Source organism: Populus alba, chromosome 1, assembly GCF_005239225.2.
Source record: "Populus alba chromosome 1, ASM523922v2, whole genome shotgun sequence".
Classification (NCBI taxonomy): Eukaryota; Viridiplantae; Streptophyta; class Magnoliopsida; order Malpighiales; family Salicaceae; genus Populus; species Populus alba.
The window spans coordinates 10,770,768-10,789,781 of NC_133284.1; the positions used below are offsets into that span (position 1 = coordinate 10,770,768).

At 33.1% G+C, this 19,014-nt stretch overlaps 2 protein-coding genes and 1 long non-coding RNA gene across 3 annotated transcripts; all 3 read left to right on the forward strand.

Annotated features, from left to right (window-relative positions):
• The first annotated feature begins 3,555 nt into the window (after positions 1 to 3,555).
• LOC118036075 (uncharacterized) lies at positions 3,556 to 14,070 on the forward strand. The gene is made up of 3 exons (XR_004685303.2): positions 3,556 to 3,716; positions 8,449 to 8,493; positions 13,994 to 14,070. It is a non-coding gene; the product is annotated as an uncharacterized lncRNA (long non-coding RNA).
• A 1,074-nt stretch (positions 14,071 to 15,144) lies between these two features.
• LOC140955967 (uncharacterized) lies at positions 15,145 to 16,436 on the forward strand. Its single transcript, XM_073411474.1, has 2 exons — positions 15,145 to 15,249; positions 15,387 to 16,436. Exons 1-2 carry the CDS (start codon positions 15,145 to 15,147, stop codon positions 16,434 to 16,436), a joined length of 1,155 nt encoding a protein of 384 aa, XP_073267575.1.
• Positions 16,437 to 16,544: 108 nt separating this feature from the next.
• Positions 16,545 to 17,665, forward strand: LOC118036085 (uncharacterized). Its single transcript, XM_035041785.2, has 2 exons — positions 16,545 to 17,445; positions 17,661 to 17,665. Exons 1-2 carry the CDS (start codon positions 16,545 to 16,547, stop codon positions 17,663 to 17,665), a joined length of 906 nt encoding a protein of 301 aa, XP_034897676.2.
• Positions 17,666 to 19,014: the final 1,349 nt, after the last annotated feature.

A 19,014-nucleotide genomic window follows, 5' to 3' on the forward strand; every position in this document is an offset into this window, starting at 1 on the left:
CAAGGAAGAAATTCGGAGCCTGTGTCTGAAGGAGTCAAATTACAAGCCAGTACGGAGGGTCGGTGAAACAAAAAAAAAACCAAACATTTTGTATTTATTTTTAAAATAAAAAAAATCAAAAATTTTTCAAGACCATCATTCAACTACCATGCCAAACATCCCCTTAAAAAAAAAAACCAATAATTTTATTTTATCTTTGTGCTTCTAACTATGGACTCTACATACAGCTATTCTGTATTTATTTTTATACTACAGGACAAAAAACCATTGTCAGCACCTTGGATTCCCTTGAACAGTTGGACTCTTATATCACATAGAGAAAAAATTCATAGTTTAATTGATTTAATATAAGTTCTACATTGTTGAATTTCTTCGGGACAAATTCTTATTTATCAAAAAGCAGCTCACACTGTAACTAAAAAAAGCAGCTATCAAACAAAAATAATATTAATTTGAATTAATAAATTAAAAAGTAACTTCAAGACATTGATTAAATTAAATAACTTGGTGGGGGTAAAGCTAATAGACACAAGAAATGATCGGCTTTAGAAATAAAGTACTCGAATTAGATCCTCAATCATGTTCCACAAGAAAGTAGGTTGCCACCTTTACATTTTGAGCAGGGAAACCATAGTTAAAGTTTAGGAATTTTGTAGTTTAATTAGTTTAATTTTAAATTTATATTTTAAAAATGATCAGTTTGAGTGTTATAAACTAGGGATGATTATTTTTTATTCAATTTGGTTTTTATAAAAAAAATAATCAAACCGAATTTTTTTAAAAAAAATTGAAACCAAACCGAAACTGGTTTTAAACCGACTGATTTTTAGTTCAGTTTGATTTTTTGGACAAAAATCGGTTTTGGTTCGATTTTTTCTAGTCTAACTCGGTTTTTTTTTTCTAGTTTTTTTTGGTTTAGGTTCGGTTTGGTTTCAGGCTTATAGAATTAAAACCGAACCGGTTAGTTTTTTTCAAAATTTTAATCGGTTTAATCAATTTTTTTCACAGTTTTGATTTTTTCAGTTTTTTGGGTTTAATCGGTTTTTAAAATTTTTTTGCTCACACCTACCATAAAACCTCTAGGCTTATATTGTCGTTAACTTCAGGGTTTCGGGAAATTAGTTGAAATGTGTGTAAACTAACCCGAACACCCACAATAAAAAAACAAAAAATTAGGAATCTTCTTAAATGCATTAGTAACTACTAACTTAATCATTTTCCCTATGCTGTGGGTTTTTATTTCACTCAATAAATAAGTGTATTTCTAATTTAAATATTTTTTATCCACAAAACAAATTTTCAGTGTATGTGTATGATTTGTTTTACTTAATTTACATGAAAACCAAATTATTTTTATAACAAATTAGGAAATAACGAGTCTTTGATATGATTTTTTTTTTTTGAATTTTGATCTATTTTGTTTTTTACATGACTAAAGGGTCAAATAAACTCCTTTGAATTTTCCTCTTCTAGACTAGTCTATTAACACCGAGATTAGCGTTTTTCATTGTTGAAATGTGATTGAACAAAAGACTTGGAATTTTTCCCCCTCCTTTTTCAACAATTTTATATTTCATCTCGTGATTTTTAGGAATTGAAACTTGAAGAAAATAAATTTTTTATAATTGAAATATAAACTTCAAAAACCACAAGGATCAAAACGTACAATAACAAGCCTCTTAAACAGTAAAAAATACACTATGCAATGGGCAGAAAACACCCATTTAATTTTATTTTTTATATATAATTATCTACCATCTGGCGTTACCTCTGTAAAACTCACGAGATTAAAAAAAAAATAGTAGAAAGAAATTAAATCATGGCTAGATGGTGGTGGGAAAAAAAAAAGAAAAAGAAAGGGAAGGGAAGAAGATGGAGTACAACGGCAAAGAAAAGGATGCCATTTGATTGAAACAACAGATGATGCTTTTGTCAAGAATCACTCCACCACTCTCGACAAGATGACGTTACATGAAAAGGACACGTGTGATAAAAAAATGGACTCTCAAGATTTTCAAATGCGGTGAAGCAATAGCTAAAGGGACAAGAGAGCTTTGTCGGTCGTTCTTGATTGAACTAATTTATGACAAAAGACAATTGAATTTGGCTCTTTTATTTTTCAATTTCTTTCTAGAAAAATCGAGCCTCTGTCTTTCTCTCTTCCTTTTAAAATTGATCGCTCTCTTTGACCTCTTGCATTGCATGCACCCTCTTTGGTTTTAACGTTTTGTTACGTTCACTTTTGGCTTTGATTTTTACCTTTATCTTTCACTATGCTAGATACAAGTGAAAGGTGCCGTCCTCTTTCAAAAAGGAGGCAACTTTCATGATGGTGTAAAGTAACGAATCAACTTTACTTTAGCACTGCCTCCAAAAACAAATGATTTTTTCAAAAAATATATTTTTTACTAATAAAACAACTTAAAAAATAACCTGTAAATGATAAATACACGCTAAGTTCGGCTTTTGTGGTGATGTGGAAGTTTTAGCTTCTCTCTATTCTATTTGTTTTTGTATTTTAAAAAATATTTTAAAAAAAATTAATTTTTTTTATAATTAATATTTTTTATGTTTTTAGATTATTTTAATACAAGTTTGTTAAAAATAATTTTTTTAAAATAAAAAATATTATTTTAATATAATTTCAAATAAAAATTATTTTAAAAAATAATCACAGGAACACTGCTAAAAAAAATAACAAAAGCCTTCTTGCATGTTAATACTTGAGGGTCTCCAAGGTAACATGGTGTTATTGGTAACAGTAACAGGTTAGTATCTTCAAAACAAGAGGAAGAAGAGAAGAAAATTCAAGAAAGTATATAATAAATACACGCTAAGTTCGGCTTTTATGGTGTAGGATAAGATGTGGAAGTTTTAACTTATTTCTTTACGTTTTAAAATATTTTTAATTTTTTTTTAAAATTAATATTTTTTAGTGTTTTTAGATAATTTTGTTTTTGTATTTCAAAATAATTTTAAAAAAATTTAATTTTTTTTTAAAATAATTGTTTTTAGATGATTTTGATGCTGTTTTGTTAAAAATAATTTTTAAAAAATAAAAAATTATTATTTTTAATATATTTCCGAGTAAAAATTACTTTAAAAAATAATCATAACCCCACCCACCCATATATATATATATATATATATATATATATATTAAAGAACTCTAAAACGCGTGGGGAAAGTACTGTAGCTTTCCCCACGGTTTTCCCTGCCATCGTCTCTGCATTATTGTTGGATGTTTTCGCTTTCCCACGAAATATATTATCACTGTATAGGTTTTAAAAAAACGACATCATGATGGTTGAAAAATTAGGCTGCCCGTTTTTTTTTTTCCCTGTAATCGGGTCTTCTTTTCCTTGAATACTGAATTGTCTGCCATCTTATCACCTTTAAAATAATTAAATGATCTTCTGAGTGGTGCATTAAATAAATGTGGCGTTGGCATCATTATACATACATGCTTGCTTTTCCGTTTTCATTGTTTCCTGTTCCATTTTGCTTGCCATTTCTGTTATTTGAGTATATTGTTACGTCTCCTTCTCCCCAGCCAAAAGCCACACTAGCAATCAACATCCACCGTTGTTTTTCTGCCTTCTCCAGTAGCTGCAGTGGATCACCAGTAGCTCCACCGACGACCACCAACAGCTCCACCGTGGACCACCATCCTCACGACAGACCAACAACAACAGCAAGCACCTCCCCCAGGCCAGGTTGCTTCTTCTCTTCTTGCTTTTCCACGCAAATCATGCATGAATACTGTAAAAAAAAAACCCTGCAGAATACATGAGTAATTAATTACCTGTTTCTTGCAATCTGCTTTGCCAAAGGAAATAGCCATTTGGTTAATTATTAATTTCTAATTAGTATTATTAGGAATTGGTTACATATATTTGGTGCTCCATTTCTCCCTTTTGCAATCCGGCTCAATCTAAGATCATTTAATTCCACTGATTAGTCTCCAAGGGGATTTTCATAAGCTCTGCCGATGTAAAAAGTCTGCTTGGAGTTGTGTTTTTATATTTCGTTAGGCATAAAGTGTCTTTCCGTTTGTGTCTGATTCTGCAGTTTGGTTGTGCATCGTTTGTGGCTCTTTTCATCGTTTGTGTCTTCTTTCTGGTTTTGGCACATAGCTGTTATGCTCATAAACTATCACATATTAGAATTAATCCTAAAAAAAAAATTTCAACTCCAGAGGGAACAGACTTCAAATTCTTCTTCAGTAATAAACTTTTAAAAATCTGTTCTCAAACTCGGTTCCTTCTCCTCTTTCGCAGATCGTCGCCTTCGTCTACCAATCAAAATTATTAATAAATAATTAAAAAAAAACTCTTTGAAAGAAGATGAACTTACCTTGACAGTGATGTTGTCTTTGCGAGTTTTCAAAGCGGTGGAGACGACTTTCGGTGGATCATCTTCCTCAACATGAGGTAGCCACGCATCAGCGTTCTTGAAGCAAAGGAACACGCTTCTGTCATAAGGACCAGCAGTACCAGCGAGGTCGCCCTTGTGGAAACATTCTCCATCTTCTCCATCGAAAATTAAAAGACACGTCGTCGTGGTCTCTCGGTTGCTTTTGAAATCAGAGAGTGAAAAGAGAGGTTTTGATAGTGGTCGTGAAGATAAATTGAGGGATAGACTAAATTAGCTAGGAAAAGCGAGTGGTATCATGCTCACGAAAGCTGAGGCAGGAATCAATGTTAAAAGCAGAGCAGAAGCGGCTTATGATTTATTCTACTGAGTTATGCATGATTCCGAGTTACATGAGTTGTAAAAGAAAGACCTTTCTCTTCTAGGAGTGTTTCACTCTCAGAAGTGATCGAGCCCACATCTCTCTCGGCATTGAGTCGGGGTCCCTGCATTATTTGCATGAGAGATAAAAGAGAGAGAGTTGACCGAAACATGGTCTTCGATGTTGTTGATGGGTTATTTGAAACGGAGCAATTTGGGTAGATGATATAAAATCAAATACAGATCATACAATCCTAACTCTCAAAAGAAAATAAATAATGCTCGATAAGGAAAAGAACAGGAACAAAGAGAGGATCAATCTGTAATGAAAACAAGGACTGATGATTGTACAACTGTAGAAGCAAAATTCACATAAATATATAGTAATCAGTCGGACCAGGAACGCTCGATTCCCCTTGCATGGATGCACCCATGCATGTAATTATCCTTCGTTATGGAAGAACCATCTCTAGCTTGCACGAATGGAAGCTTGAAAGGTTACTCCTCTCATGGAAATGAGTAGGATACTGTCTAAATGGCCTTTCTTGAAGGAAAGAATTAAACGTGGGTTTGATAACCACAAAGTTGAATGCTACCACTATGGTGTGAGAACAGAAACGAAGAGTACCGTTGCAGTTGATTGCCACTTAATTTGGTTGAGACTTGAGAGGAAGAAGAAGAAGAAGAAGAAGAGAAGTGACTAAAAAACATAAAGGAGGGGGGAGCTTTATGTTAAGGCAGCTGTGTAATATCGGGGCGCACGCATACTATACGAACTCTACCTAATCTTATATTCCCGCATGCACGATTCTCTCTTTAATGTACAGTAGTTACACGACACGTTTCCACAGGAAAAGGAGAGAGAGAGAGATGGACAGTGGAGGGTTTTTTTGGAGGCAAAGCATGGTGCCCTAAAGCTGAGGCTGTTTTCTAGGCCTTAACCACCACGAGGGATCTTTATATGGAAAAGCGTTTGAAAATTTTGGCTCTCCACCCCCCAGTTTTTGTTTCCATCTATTGTGTCAAAAAGGACTCTAAATTCTTGGCACTGCCTTTCCAATTGTTGTGTTCTGGCAAGTAGCTAGGGCTTCTTTTAAGAATTTGTGATGATGCTTGCCTTTATTAATAATTAAGTACGTACTAATTGCTTGCCTTTATTAATAATAAGAGAAATTCAACATATTAAAACGAAATTAAATTTTAGTGGAAATTTTACTTCTTTTGATGCAGGATTGGGACGAGATAGCGGGCTATCTCCCATCATGTATTATTTATATTTCCCATCGAGCAATGAGCCAAAACAGTATTATCTTGATAACAGCCCCACAAATAGTCCCAACATTAGCACTGGCCAGGACACACAAAGCAATAAATTTAGATTGCCCCATCCCTGGTCTCCTTGCCAAGTTGCTATAAATTACACCAAGCACTTATTTTTTGATCACAAGAAACTTTCCGCTTTCTACCAAACAACAACTCATAAAGTTTTATCTTCCAAAGGCAAGCTACAAAAAACATAAAGCAGGGTGTTCATAATTTAGAAAAAATAGAGCTCGGTAAGAAACAAAATTTAAGATTATAGAAATTTAGATTTTAACGCCCGCAAAAAATTTGAAAGAAAAAATAGACTAACAAAAAATTACAAAGATTATAGCCCTTATTCTTTGCAGCTTAAAAATTAATTTTTTTAATATTTTAAATTGTTTTGATGCATGAATATTAAAAATAATTTTAAAAAATAAAAAATTTATATTATTTGAATGTATTTTCAAGAAAAAATATATTTTCAAAAACAATATTTACTACACTTTCAAACACTCACTTTAATTATGTGAAATATAAATATATTTATTTATTGACATAAAAAAAAATTACAAAGATTATAGCCCTTATTCTTTGCAGCTTAAAAATTAATTTCTTTAATATTTTAAATTGTTTTGATGCGTTAATATTAAAAATAATTTTAAAAAATAAAAAATCTATATTATTTTAATGTATTTTCAAGATAAAATATATTTGAAAAAAAAAAATATTTACTACACTTTCAAACACTCACTTTAATTATGTGAAATGTAAATATATTTATTTATTGAGATAAATATAAAAATAAAATTTATATAAAATAATTCTAAAGTAGATTTTTAAATTTTCAAAAGCAAAAGATACATGGAGTTCATTCTATCTACATTTCTACATTGTTTTCATTTTGCTTTTCTCAAGTACATCCAAACTCCATATACTAAGAGATAAAAAGCTAGAAAATTATTATTATTTTGAATATATTAAATCGATGTAAAAAATTAAACTCTTAAAATTATTTTAAAAATATATTTAATTTAATATACTATTTCAGAAGAATTGAATTTTGATATAGTCAAGCAATCTAAATGCAATTGAAATGTATAAAACTTATATACCTAAGAATAATATGCATAAATTAAATAATGTAATGATATATTAAGATTGGTATTTACATAAATTAATTAATGGTTAACTATAACATAAACCAAGAAAATGAAAATAATTTGTTTTTTTAAAAAAGATTTAATTCCTTAGAGTGTTACAACATTCATTGAAAATATCAAAATTAATGTATGTGACATAAAAAAATATGGTTAACTATTATGTACTAAAACATACATGGTATTCTTTTAAATAAAGCTTTTCAAGATTTTAATTATATAGTTCGTGGATTTATTTTCCATATTTTTATTTTTATTTTTTATCATTAAAGAAAATATTTAGTTTGTTTTGGCATTTCAAAAGTGTTTCTAAAAAAATTTTAAAAATTGTATTTTTTTTCATTTAAAATTAATATTTTTTAATTATTTTTGATATACTAATTTCAAAAAATTTTTTTTGAAAAAAATAATATATTTAATATATTTTAAAAAATAATCATAAATATTATCTCGGGACATAAATCGTATATTGAAGGCTTGCTCAAGAATTAATGGAAGCACTTGGATTTGATACGTAAAAATCGATAAAAAATAATACCTTATTGTTAAAAAAATAAAATAAAAAATGATGGGTGAAGATGAGAGGTCTTCTAAGTTGTAATTGCATTTACCGGGATTGTGATAGATTGTGGAAATTATTGCCCTTATTCTTTGCAACTTATACCATTTTGTTTTGGTTTTCTTACCCTTTTTTCATTTGTGTTTTTTGAAGCACTTGCTTCAGTTGTGATACTAATTTCTTTTACCTAAATATGTTACCTCATCTTTTTTTTTATTTTTGTTTGTTCTTTCATGCCTGATTCTCCATATCTTATGCCCCATGTCTGTTTATTTTTATCCTTGCACATATTAATCAAAATTTAACTTTGTTTTTCAGGTCTTTTGATAAAAAAAAATTACAAATATTATAACCCTTATTCTTTGCAGCTTATACGATTTTGTTTTGATTTTGTTACTTTCCTTTGTTTTTTTCTTTTGCATTTACCAGGATTGTGATAGATTGTAGAAATTATTGCCCTTATTCTTTGCAGCTTATACCATTTTGTTCTGGTTTTCTTACCCTTTCTTCATTTGTGTTTTTTGTAGTACTTGCTGGAGTTGTGATACTAATTTCTTTTACCTAAATATGTTGCCTCATCTTTTATTTTAATTTTTGTTTGTTCTTTCATGCCTGATTCTCCAGATCTTATGCCCCATGTCTGTTTATGTTTATCCTTGCACATATTAATCAAAATTTAATTTTGTTTTTCAGGTCTTTTGAAGGGGCTACTTTTTTTTATCATCAGTATTTTCTCAGGTTTATTTTATGCATCTCTCTTATTTACTTTATCCATTTCTATTTCCTTGCATGCTTAATCATGATTATGGTATTTCTATATTTAGCAACATATAATGTCTTTTTTTAATCACTTAACATTTTATTGTTATATCTTCATCCTTTCCTGAACCAAAGAGTTATGTTTTTAGCTAAGCCTACCCTATCATCATGTCTTATGATATATCGAACATTTCAGTCTAATATCATTCCTTCACCTTCCAAGATAGTTAATCTTTGGCCAGCACCTAATTTCATTTTTTTTGTAATTATCCCTGTGTTTACATGGTTTCTTTAGAAAGTGCATGCCATTAGCATTTTCTCTATCCCTGTGTTTTCCTTCACTTAGCCATGATCCTGTACTAATCATGGTTTTTTTGTGTTTTTCTTTCATTTACTTTGGTTTTTTATTTGTATGGTTTATTTAGAGCAACAACATGACAAGTCCTCACGGACATGTTCAACCGGATGAGTATGTGTCATCTTCTCCATACTCACAATTTGTCTTGAATGACTACGAAACCCCTGTTGATAGAATCTTGCTATCCGATAACCCGAGCTCTTCAAATACACCATCTGCTCCACAACATACTCAAGGGGTTGGCACTTTGGTTTGTTCACGCCATCACATAGATATACAAACCACCTTCTCCTTATCAAGCAACATAGTGCAAACTGAAAGTAATGAAATTAATGCAGCAAGGTTATCCAATCCTCCACAGTCTACCGCCCTTGCTTCATTTCACTGTAATGAATCTGAAGGATTCTCTGAGCAAACCCTTAATCATCAATCTACTATAAGCCAGGCATCATATCAGAAAAAAAAAAAAGCGTATGTAATCCAATCATGTACCTTTTGTATCCATTTCACCTGTATTTATGATTGCCTCTTTTATATCATTCGTTCAACTCTCTTAACTTTATTTTTTACAGGTTATTTAATTGAATACATTGATTTTGGGGATAAAACATACAAGTGTAACCATTGCAACGCTCTTTTTGGTTTGCAAGAACGCTTGGCCCGTTCAGCCAAAACAAACCCATGCTTTACACTTTGTTGTAATAGTGGGAAGGTTGTGCTTCCTGCTCCATAAGAAACACCTAACTATCTTGATAACCTCCTTAACCCACACATTGGTTCATCGTCCAAAAAGTTTCGACGTGAAATTCGTGCTTATAACTCAATGTTCGCTTTCACGTCCATAGGGGCTGTGGTAGATCATTCTGTTAATTCTCGGCCTGGATCTTATGTTTTTAAGGTCAATGGATATTGCCACCATCTTATGGGTTCTCTTCTTCCCATGGATAATAGAGGCCCCAAGTTTGCACAACTTTATATTTTCGATACAGATAATGAGGTTTCTAACCGGCTGCAACCATTCTGCAATGAAAATTTTCAATCAAGCTTGGATAGTCAGATTGTTGTTGGTCTAATCAATATGCTTGATTCATCTAATCAATTGGTTCGTTTGTTCTGTCATGCTGGGCAAAGGTTTGGGGATGTCGAGGTTCCAGAATTCAAACTTCGGTTAATTGGTAAAAGAGATGATGACTCAAGGCAATACGATGATCCTTCTTTAAATGACATTGGTGGTTTGGTTGTTGGGGACATTGGTCATTGTCAATCTGATCGGGACATAATTATTGAAAGTTTATCTGGAACACTTCAGAGGATCTCAAAGCTTCATCCAAAATTTATGTCCCTTCATTATCCACTTCTTTTTCCATATGGTGAGGATGGTTTTCACACTGATATTCCATTAGCTCATCAAGAGCAGCAACCACCTAAAAAAAGGCAAAAGGTTTCAATGAGAGCCTATTATGCTTATCTCATTCATGAAAGAGAAAAACAAGAAAGCACTCTCATAAAATGCGGACGATTGTACCAGCAATTTTTGGTTGATGCATTTGTTAATGTTGAAGAGGAACGTTTGGATTTTATACGTGCAAACCAAGAAAATCTTAGAAGTGAGCATTACAAGGGAATACATGATGCTGTTACTAGAGGTGATATTGATGGATCAACTACAGGGAAAATTATACTTCCATCATCTTTAACAGGAAGCCCTCGGTATATGGTTAATAATTACCAAGATGCTATGGCCATATGTAGGTGTTATGGGAATCCTGATCTTTTTATCACATTTACCTGCAATGTTAATTGGCCTGAAATTCGCCGAGAAATTAAAAAACAAGGAGCTATCAACCTGAGGACAAACCTGACATCATAGCAAGGGTATTTCATTCCAAGCTAATTGATATGATGTCATTCATCAAGTCCGGAAAACCTTTCGGACGGACAATTGCTGGTATTTCTATTTGATTTCTTAAATTTCAAGTTTCTATTTTTATCCTTCTACAAACATCCATTTTTACTTCTTTACTTGCATTTTCTCTTTTTAGATGTTTGCGCTGTGGAGTTCCAAAAAAGAGGTTTGCCACATACTCATTTGTTAGTTTGGCTAGCTCCAGAATTCAAATTCCGTTCGCCTGAGGATGTTTGACTCTATTATTTCAGCTGAAATACCTGACAAGCATCAAGATCCTATTTGCTATGAGATCGTTTCAAAATTTATGATGCATGTCCATGCGGCGCTGCAAATCCAAAGGCTCAATGTATGGAAAAGAATAAATGTTCCAAACAGTTTCCAAAAAAAAAACAAAGATGCAACCATCTTTGGTGAGAATGGCTTTGTTTACTATAAACGACGCATGCAACCTATGGGTCACATTGTTAGAAATGGTATTTCCCTGTCAAATTGTCATGTTGTCCCGTACAACAAAGAACTTTTGCTTCGATACCATGCACACATTAATGTTGAAATTTGTTGTCAATCTCTGCTCATCAAGTATCTTTTTAAGTATGTTAGCAAAGGAGCTGATCGATGCAGAATGGTTATGAAAAAAGATACTGATGATGAAATACAAGCTTATCTAAATTGTAGATTCATTTGTCCATATGAAGCAGTATGGCGGTTATTCCAGTTCCCAATCCATTCAAGGAGCCCAGCTGTTGAAAGACTTCAAGTCCATCTGCCATTACAACACCATGTGTTTTTTTCAGGTAATCAATTCTTATCGTCAGTTCTTGGGAGACCTGGCATTAATAAGACAATGCTCACAGAGTGGTTTGAGCGCAACAGGGTTGATGTCGATGCACGAGATCTATTTTACTCACAGTTTCCAAACAAGTATGTTTAGGATGCTAGGCAAAAAGAATGGATTGTTAGATCACGTGGATTTTGCCTTGGTCGCATTGTGTATGTCCATCCTGCAGCTGGAGAGTTGTATTTTCTCAGAATGTTACTTAATCATATTAAAGGAGCAAAGAGCTTCGAAGACTTGCGGCAAATCTCTGGTACAATATTTCCAACTTTTCAACTTGCATGCAAGGCTTTGGGACTCTTAGGAGATGATAAAGAATGGTCAGATGCATTTGGTGAGGCTATTCCAACAGCTTCTTCTCCGCAACTAAGGCAACTTTTTATTAATATTATTATGTTTTGTGAGGTTGCTGATCCAAATAGTCTTTTCGATCAATTTTGGCACTCTATGCATGATGACATTGAATATCATCTGAGATCTTCTTTCTCAATGTTGAACGTTCGTTTGTCTGATGACGAACTTAAGAACTATGTGTTGTATGAGCTTGAACAACTTTTTAATGCTTCTGGGACATCATTGGAAGATCATAAACTTCCAATGCCAAATGGTCGATTGATGGATGAAGTCAGGAACAAACTTTTAAGGGAAAAGCTTAGCTATGATCTTGCTGAGCTTAGAAATAACCATTCATTGGCTATGCCACTTCTTAATCCATGTCAAAGAAACATCTATGATTTTGTTATTACATCTATACTACAAAAGAAACAAGCGCTCATATTTGTTCATGGTCATGGTGGAACAGGAAAGACTTTTTTATGGCATACAATTATTAATCGAGTTAGATCTGAAGGTTCAATTGTTCTTGTTGTTGCCTCATCTGGAATAGCTTCTCTTCTATTACCTGGAGGGCGAACAGCCTATTCTAGATTTAAAATTCCATTAGAAGTTAATGAGAGTTCAACATGCGAGATTAAACACAAACACTCACCTTTCACAACTACTGGAGATGACATCACTCATTGTTTGGGATGAGGCTCCAATGAATAATAGATTCTGTTTTGAAGCTTTGGACAAGTCTCTACGAGATGTTCTTAGACTTAACAATCCATTTGGTGGCAAGTCTGTCTTATTAGGTGGGGATTTCTGACAAATTCTTCCTGTTATACCTGGAGGAACAAAAGAAGAAATAATTAATGCTTCTTTTACTAGCTCATTGCTATGGTCTGCATTCACATTCCTCACTTTGAATCAAAATATGCGACTATCAGTTGAAGGTTTAAGCCCATACCAAAAGGATGAACTTAGACAGTTTTGCAGAGTGGATCCTTTTAATTGGTGATGGACAAATATGTGATTTGGCTGTTTCGGATGATCATGATGCGGCATTTATCAAAATCCCATGTGAGCTTCAGGTTGAAGTAATTGATTCTCCAATTGCAGCTATTGTCTCTACCATATATCCTGACATTGAAAGGGCTCATCTTGACCCATTCTACTTTAAAAGACAGAGCAATTGTTACACCGAAGAACCTAACTGTTTCTGAGATTAATAATTTTATCCTTGATATTATACCTGGTCATAAATACAACTTTCTTAGTTGTGATTCTATCCAAACAACTTCTGGTGATATTGACAACATCGATTTATTGTATCCAATTGAATTTATCAACCAGCTTGACTTTAATGGTGTGCCCCAACACAGTATTTCTTTGAAAATTGGCACACCGATTATGTTACTTCGGAACCTTAGTCCCTCTGCTGGTTTATGCAATGGAACAAGGCTTATTGTTACACAGCTTGCCGAGCGAATTATTGAAGCCCAAATTATTACCGGTTCTAACATTGGAGATCGAGTTTTTTATTCCACGAATTGTCTTTCCAGTTAATGATAAAAAATGCCCCTTCACAATCAAACGGAGACAATTTCCTATTAGGCCTTGCTATGCTATGACTATTAATAAAAGCCAAGGACAATCACTTAAGATTGTTGGTGTCTTTTTTGAAAGAACAAGTTTTCAGTCATGGTCAATTATATGTTGCTTTATCAAGAGTTACATCAAAGAATGGACTTAAAATCATTTCCCCTCGATCATGAAGGAAAACCATCATGTTATGCCAAAAACATTGTTTACAAGGATATCATTCAATTATTACCAAAAGGTAATCTTTGTATCCATTGTTGTATCTTTTGTGTCTTAAAATTCCCTATTCATAACCTTGAACATCTACGAGTCTTCTTTCAACATAAAAAAAAAAAAATAGTTCCATTTTAACTATAATATATTTAAGTTTTTGCTCCTTTTGTTTTTTGCTGTATGCGGACAATAATTTCTCATGCTCCTCTATTTTTCATAAAGTCTTTTCATGTCTTTTCAGGTTAGTCTGTCACTTCGTCTGCTGTTTATTTTTCTACTTTGGATCAACGACTTCACTCCTTGCCTTTACAGTTTCATGTAAGTTTTTTTTTCTTCACAACCCTTACTCCATGCTTAGGGTGATTTTAATATTGAGTAATGAGTAGACATGCTAATTCTTGATTTTTGTTGTTCCTAAGGATTAATTTGTTTCATATACTACTTTCACCTCTACCATACATGTATGAAAATAATCAATTGTCATACACATGTATTCATGATCTGAATTACATTTCCTACAATTAAATAGAATTTATGCTTTTATGATGACACTTTTCTGCCATATTAGCTTTATATTTTAAGATTTGGGTTCCATTTAGATCTACAACTATGTTTATATTTTAATCTCATGTTTAATTATTCACTTATTTGTTCAATTTTTCCTTGCTTTTTTTAAATGCAGAGTGATGGCTATTCATTTACACAACATTAAAAAATATGTTTTCTACCCTTTAATCCGAGCTCGAGTATGTCGTGATTTCTTAAATTTCAAGTTTCTATTTTTATCCTTCTACAAACATCCATTTTTACTTCTTTACTTGCATTTTCTCTTTTTAGATGTTTGCGCTGTGGAGTTCCAAAAAAGAGGTTTGCCACATACTCATTTGTTAGTTTGGCTAGCTCCAGAATTCAAATTCCGTTCGCCTGAGGATGTTGACTCTATTATTTCAGCTGAAATACCTGACAAGCATCAAGATCCTATTTGCTATGAGATCGTTTCAAAATTTATGATGCATGGTCCATGCGGCGCTGCAAATCCAAAGGCTCAATGTATGGAAAAGAATAAATGTTCCAAACAGTTTCCAAAAAAAAACAAAGATGCAACCATCTTTGGTGAGAATGGCTTTGTTTACTATAAACGACGCATGCAACCTATGGGTCACATTGTTAGAAATGGTATTTCCCTGTCAAATTGTCATGTTGTCCCGTACAACAAAGAACTTTTGCTTCGATACCATGCACACATTAATGTTGAAATTTTTTGTCAATCTCTGCTCATCAAGTATCTTTTTAAGTATGTTAGCAAAGGAGCTGATCGATGCAGAATGGTTATGAAAAAAGATACTGATGATGAAATACAAGCTTATCTAAATTGTAGATTCATTTGTCCATATGAAGCAGTATGGCGGTTATTCCAGTTCCCAATCCATTCAAGGAGCCCAGCTGTTGAAAGACTTCAAGTCCATCTGCCATTACAACACCATGTGTTTTTTTCAGGTAATCAATTCTTATCGTCAGTTCTTGGGAGACCTGGCATTAATAAGACAATGCTCACAGAGTGGTTTGAGCGCAACAGGGTTGATGTCGATGCACGAGATCTATTTTACTCACAGTTTCCAAACAAGTATGTTTAGGATGCTAGGCAAAAAGAATGGATTGTTAGATCACGTGGATTTTGCCTTGGTCGCATTGTGTATGTCCATCCTGCAGCTGGAGAGTTGTATTTTCTCAGAATGTTACTTAATCATATTAAAGGAGCAAAGAGCTTCGAAGACTTGCGGCAAATCTCTGGTACAATATTTCCAACTTTTCAACTTGCATGCAAGGCTTTGGGACTCTTAGGAGATGATAAAGAATGGTCAGATGCATTTGGTGAGGCTATTCCAACAGCTTCTTCTCCGCAGCTAAGGCAACTTTTTATTAATATTATTATGTTTTGTGAGGTTGCTGATCCAAATAGTCTTTTCGATCAATTTTGGCACTCTATGCATGATGACATTGAATATCATCTGAGATCTTCTTTCTCAATGTTGAACGTTCGTTTGTCTGATGACGAACTTAAGAACTATGTGTTGTATGAGCTTGAGCAACTTTTTAATGCTTCTGGGACATCATTGGAAGATCATAAACTTCCAATGCCAAATGGTCGATTGATGGATGAAGTCAGGAACAAACTTTTAAGGGAAAAGCTTAGCTATGATCTTGCTGAGCTTAGAAATAACCATTCATTGGCTATGCCACTTCTTAATCCATGTCAAAGAAACATCTATGATTTTGTTATTACATCTATACTACAAAAGAAACAAGCGCTCATATTTGTTCATGGTCATGGTGGAACAGGAAAGACTTTTTTATGGCATACAATTATTAATCGAGTTAGATCTGAAGGTTCAATTGTTCTTGTTGTTGCCTCATCTGGAATAGCTTCTCTTCTATTACCTGGAGGGCGAACAGCCTATTCTAGATTTAAAATTCCATTAGAAGTTAATGAGAGTTCAACATGCGAGATTAAACACAACACTCACCTTTCACAACTACTGGAGATGACATCACTCATTGTTTGGGATGAGGCTCCAATGAATAATAGATTCTGTTTTGAAGCTTTGGACAAGTCTCTACGAGATGTTCTTAGACTTAACAATCCATTTGGTGGCAAGTCTGTCTTATTAGGTGGGGATTTCTGACAAATTCTTCCTGTTATACCTGGAGGAACAAAAGAAGAAATAATTAATGCTTCTTTTACTAGCTCATTGCTATGGTCTGCATTCACATTCCTCACTTTGAATCAAAATATGCGACTATCAGTTGAAGGTTTAAGCCCATACCAAAAGGATGAACTTAGACAGTTTGCAGAGTGGATCCTTTTAATTGGTGATGGACAAATATGTGATTTGGCTGTTTCGGATGATCATGATGCGGCATTTATCAAAATCCCATGTGAGCTTCAGGTTGAAGTAATTGATTCTCCAATTGCAGCTATTGTCTCTACCATATATCCTGACATTGAAAGGGCTCATCTTGACCCATTCTACTTTAAAGACAGAGCAATTGTTACACCGAAGAACCTAACTGTTTCTGAGATTAATAATTTTATCCTTGATATTATACCTGGTCATAAATACAACTTTCTTAGTTGTGATTCTATCCAAACAACTTCTGGTGATATTGACAACATCGATTTATTGTATCCAATTGAATTTATCAACCAGCTTGACTTTAATGGTGTGCCCCAACACAGTATTTCTTTGAAAATTGGCACACCGATTATGTTACTTCGGAACCTTAGTCCCTCTGCTGGTTTATGCAATGGAACAAGGCTTATTGTTACACAGCTTGCCGAGCGAATTATTGAAGCCCAAATTATTACCGGTTCTAACATTGGAGATCGAGTTTTTATTCCACGAATTGTCTTTCCAGTTAATGATAAAAAATGCCCCTTCACAATCAAACGGAGACAATTTCCTATTAGGCCTTGCTATGCTATGACTATTAATAAAAGCCAAGGACAATCACTTAAGATTGTTGGTGTCTTTTTGAAAGAACAAGTTTTCAGTCATGGTCAATTATATGTTGCTTTATCAAGAGTTACATCAAAGAATGGACTTAAAATCATTTCCCTCGATCATGAAGGAAAACCATCATGTTATGCCAAAAACATTGTTTACAAGGATATCATTCAATTATTACCAAAAGGTAATCTTTGTATCCATTGTTGTATCTTTTGTGTCTTAAAATTTCCTATTCATAACCTTGAACATCTACGAGTCTTCTTTCAACATAAAAAAAAAAAATAGTTCCATTTTAACTATAATATATTTAAGTTTTTGCTCCTTTTGTTTTTTGCTGTATGCGGACAATAATTTCTCATGCTCCTCTATTTTTCATAAAGTCTTTTCATGTCTTTTCAGGTTAGTCTGTCACTTCGTCTGCTGTTTATTTTTCTACTTTGGATCAACGACTTCACTCCTTGCCTTTACAGTTTCATGTAAGTTTTTTTTTTCTTCACACCCTTACTCCATGCTTAGGGTGATTTTAATATTGAGTAATGAGTAGACATGCTAATTCTTGATTTTTGTTGTTCCTAAGGATTAATTTGTTTCATATACTACTTTCACCTCTACCATACATGTATGAAAATAATCAATTATCATACACATGTATTCATGATCTGAATTACATTTCCTACAATTAAATAGAATTTATGCTTTTATGATGACACTTTTCTGCCATATTAGCTTTATATTTTCAGATTTGGGTTCCATTTAGATCTACAACTATGTTTATATTTTAATCTCATGTTTAATTATTCACTTATTTGTTCAATTTTTCCTTGCTTTTTTTAAATGCAGAGTGATGGCTATTCATTTACACAACATTAAAAAATATGTTTTCTACCCTTTAATCCGAGCTCGAGTATGTCGTGTTTGGATTCCAAAACAAAATGGACAAGCAACAAACTTCAATTGCCTATTTGTTGATCGTGAGGTATGCAACATATCTACTAATATGATCTTTATTATTGTTTTCTTCAAATTCTTGCCTCTGCTTGCATGCTTTTTTTTGGTCCATTTTTTAATTTCCCACGCAATTATGCAATGTCACCAATTATTTGCCTTTTTTTAATGAACAAGGGTGGTGCAATACAAGGATCAGCCAAATCTAGAGATGCTGCACATTTTTCTTCAATCATTATTGAAGGTGGATATTATGAAGTCAAAAATTTCTACACCTTTGAAAATCGCTACATGAATGTTGTTGTTGGCCATGAAGTTGTTGTTGATCTTAAGTCTGACACCAAAGTCACTCGCCTCAATTCTCCCCCACTTTCAATTCCACGATATTACTTTAATTTCACAGATTTTGCACATGTCCTTAACAAAGAAAAAGGATCAAGACTTCTCACAGGTGTTCTTCATTCTTACCCTTATGTACCAAACTGTATCATGCATAGTTTTTTCATTCCACTAACATGACTATTCAATTATTTATATAGATGTTCTCGGTAGGCTGAAAGCAATACAACCAATTGAAAAGATTTTGGTTCGGGGGCAAACACTTGAAGACAAAAGGGAGTTCATCCTTGAAAATATACGGTTAATGATAAATTCAAATTATTTATTATATTGAATTCCTCCTAGCATTAGTCTAATATACTTTTATTTTGTTTAAAGGCGAGGAGCTTCGTATCACTTTATGGGGTGACATTGCTCGAAGTTTTGACGACGCTTCTTTAGCAGAACAAGATTCTCCTCTTATCGTTGC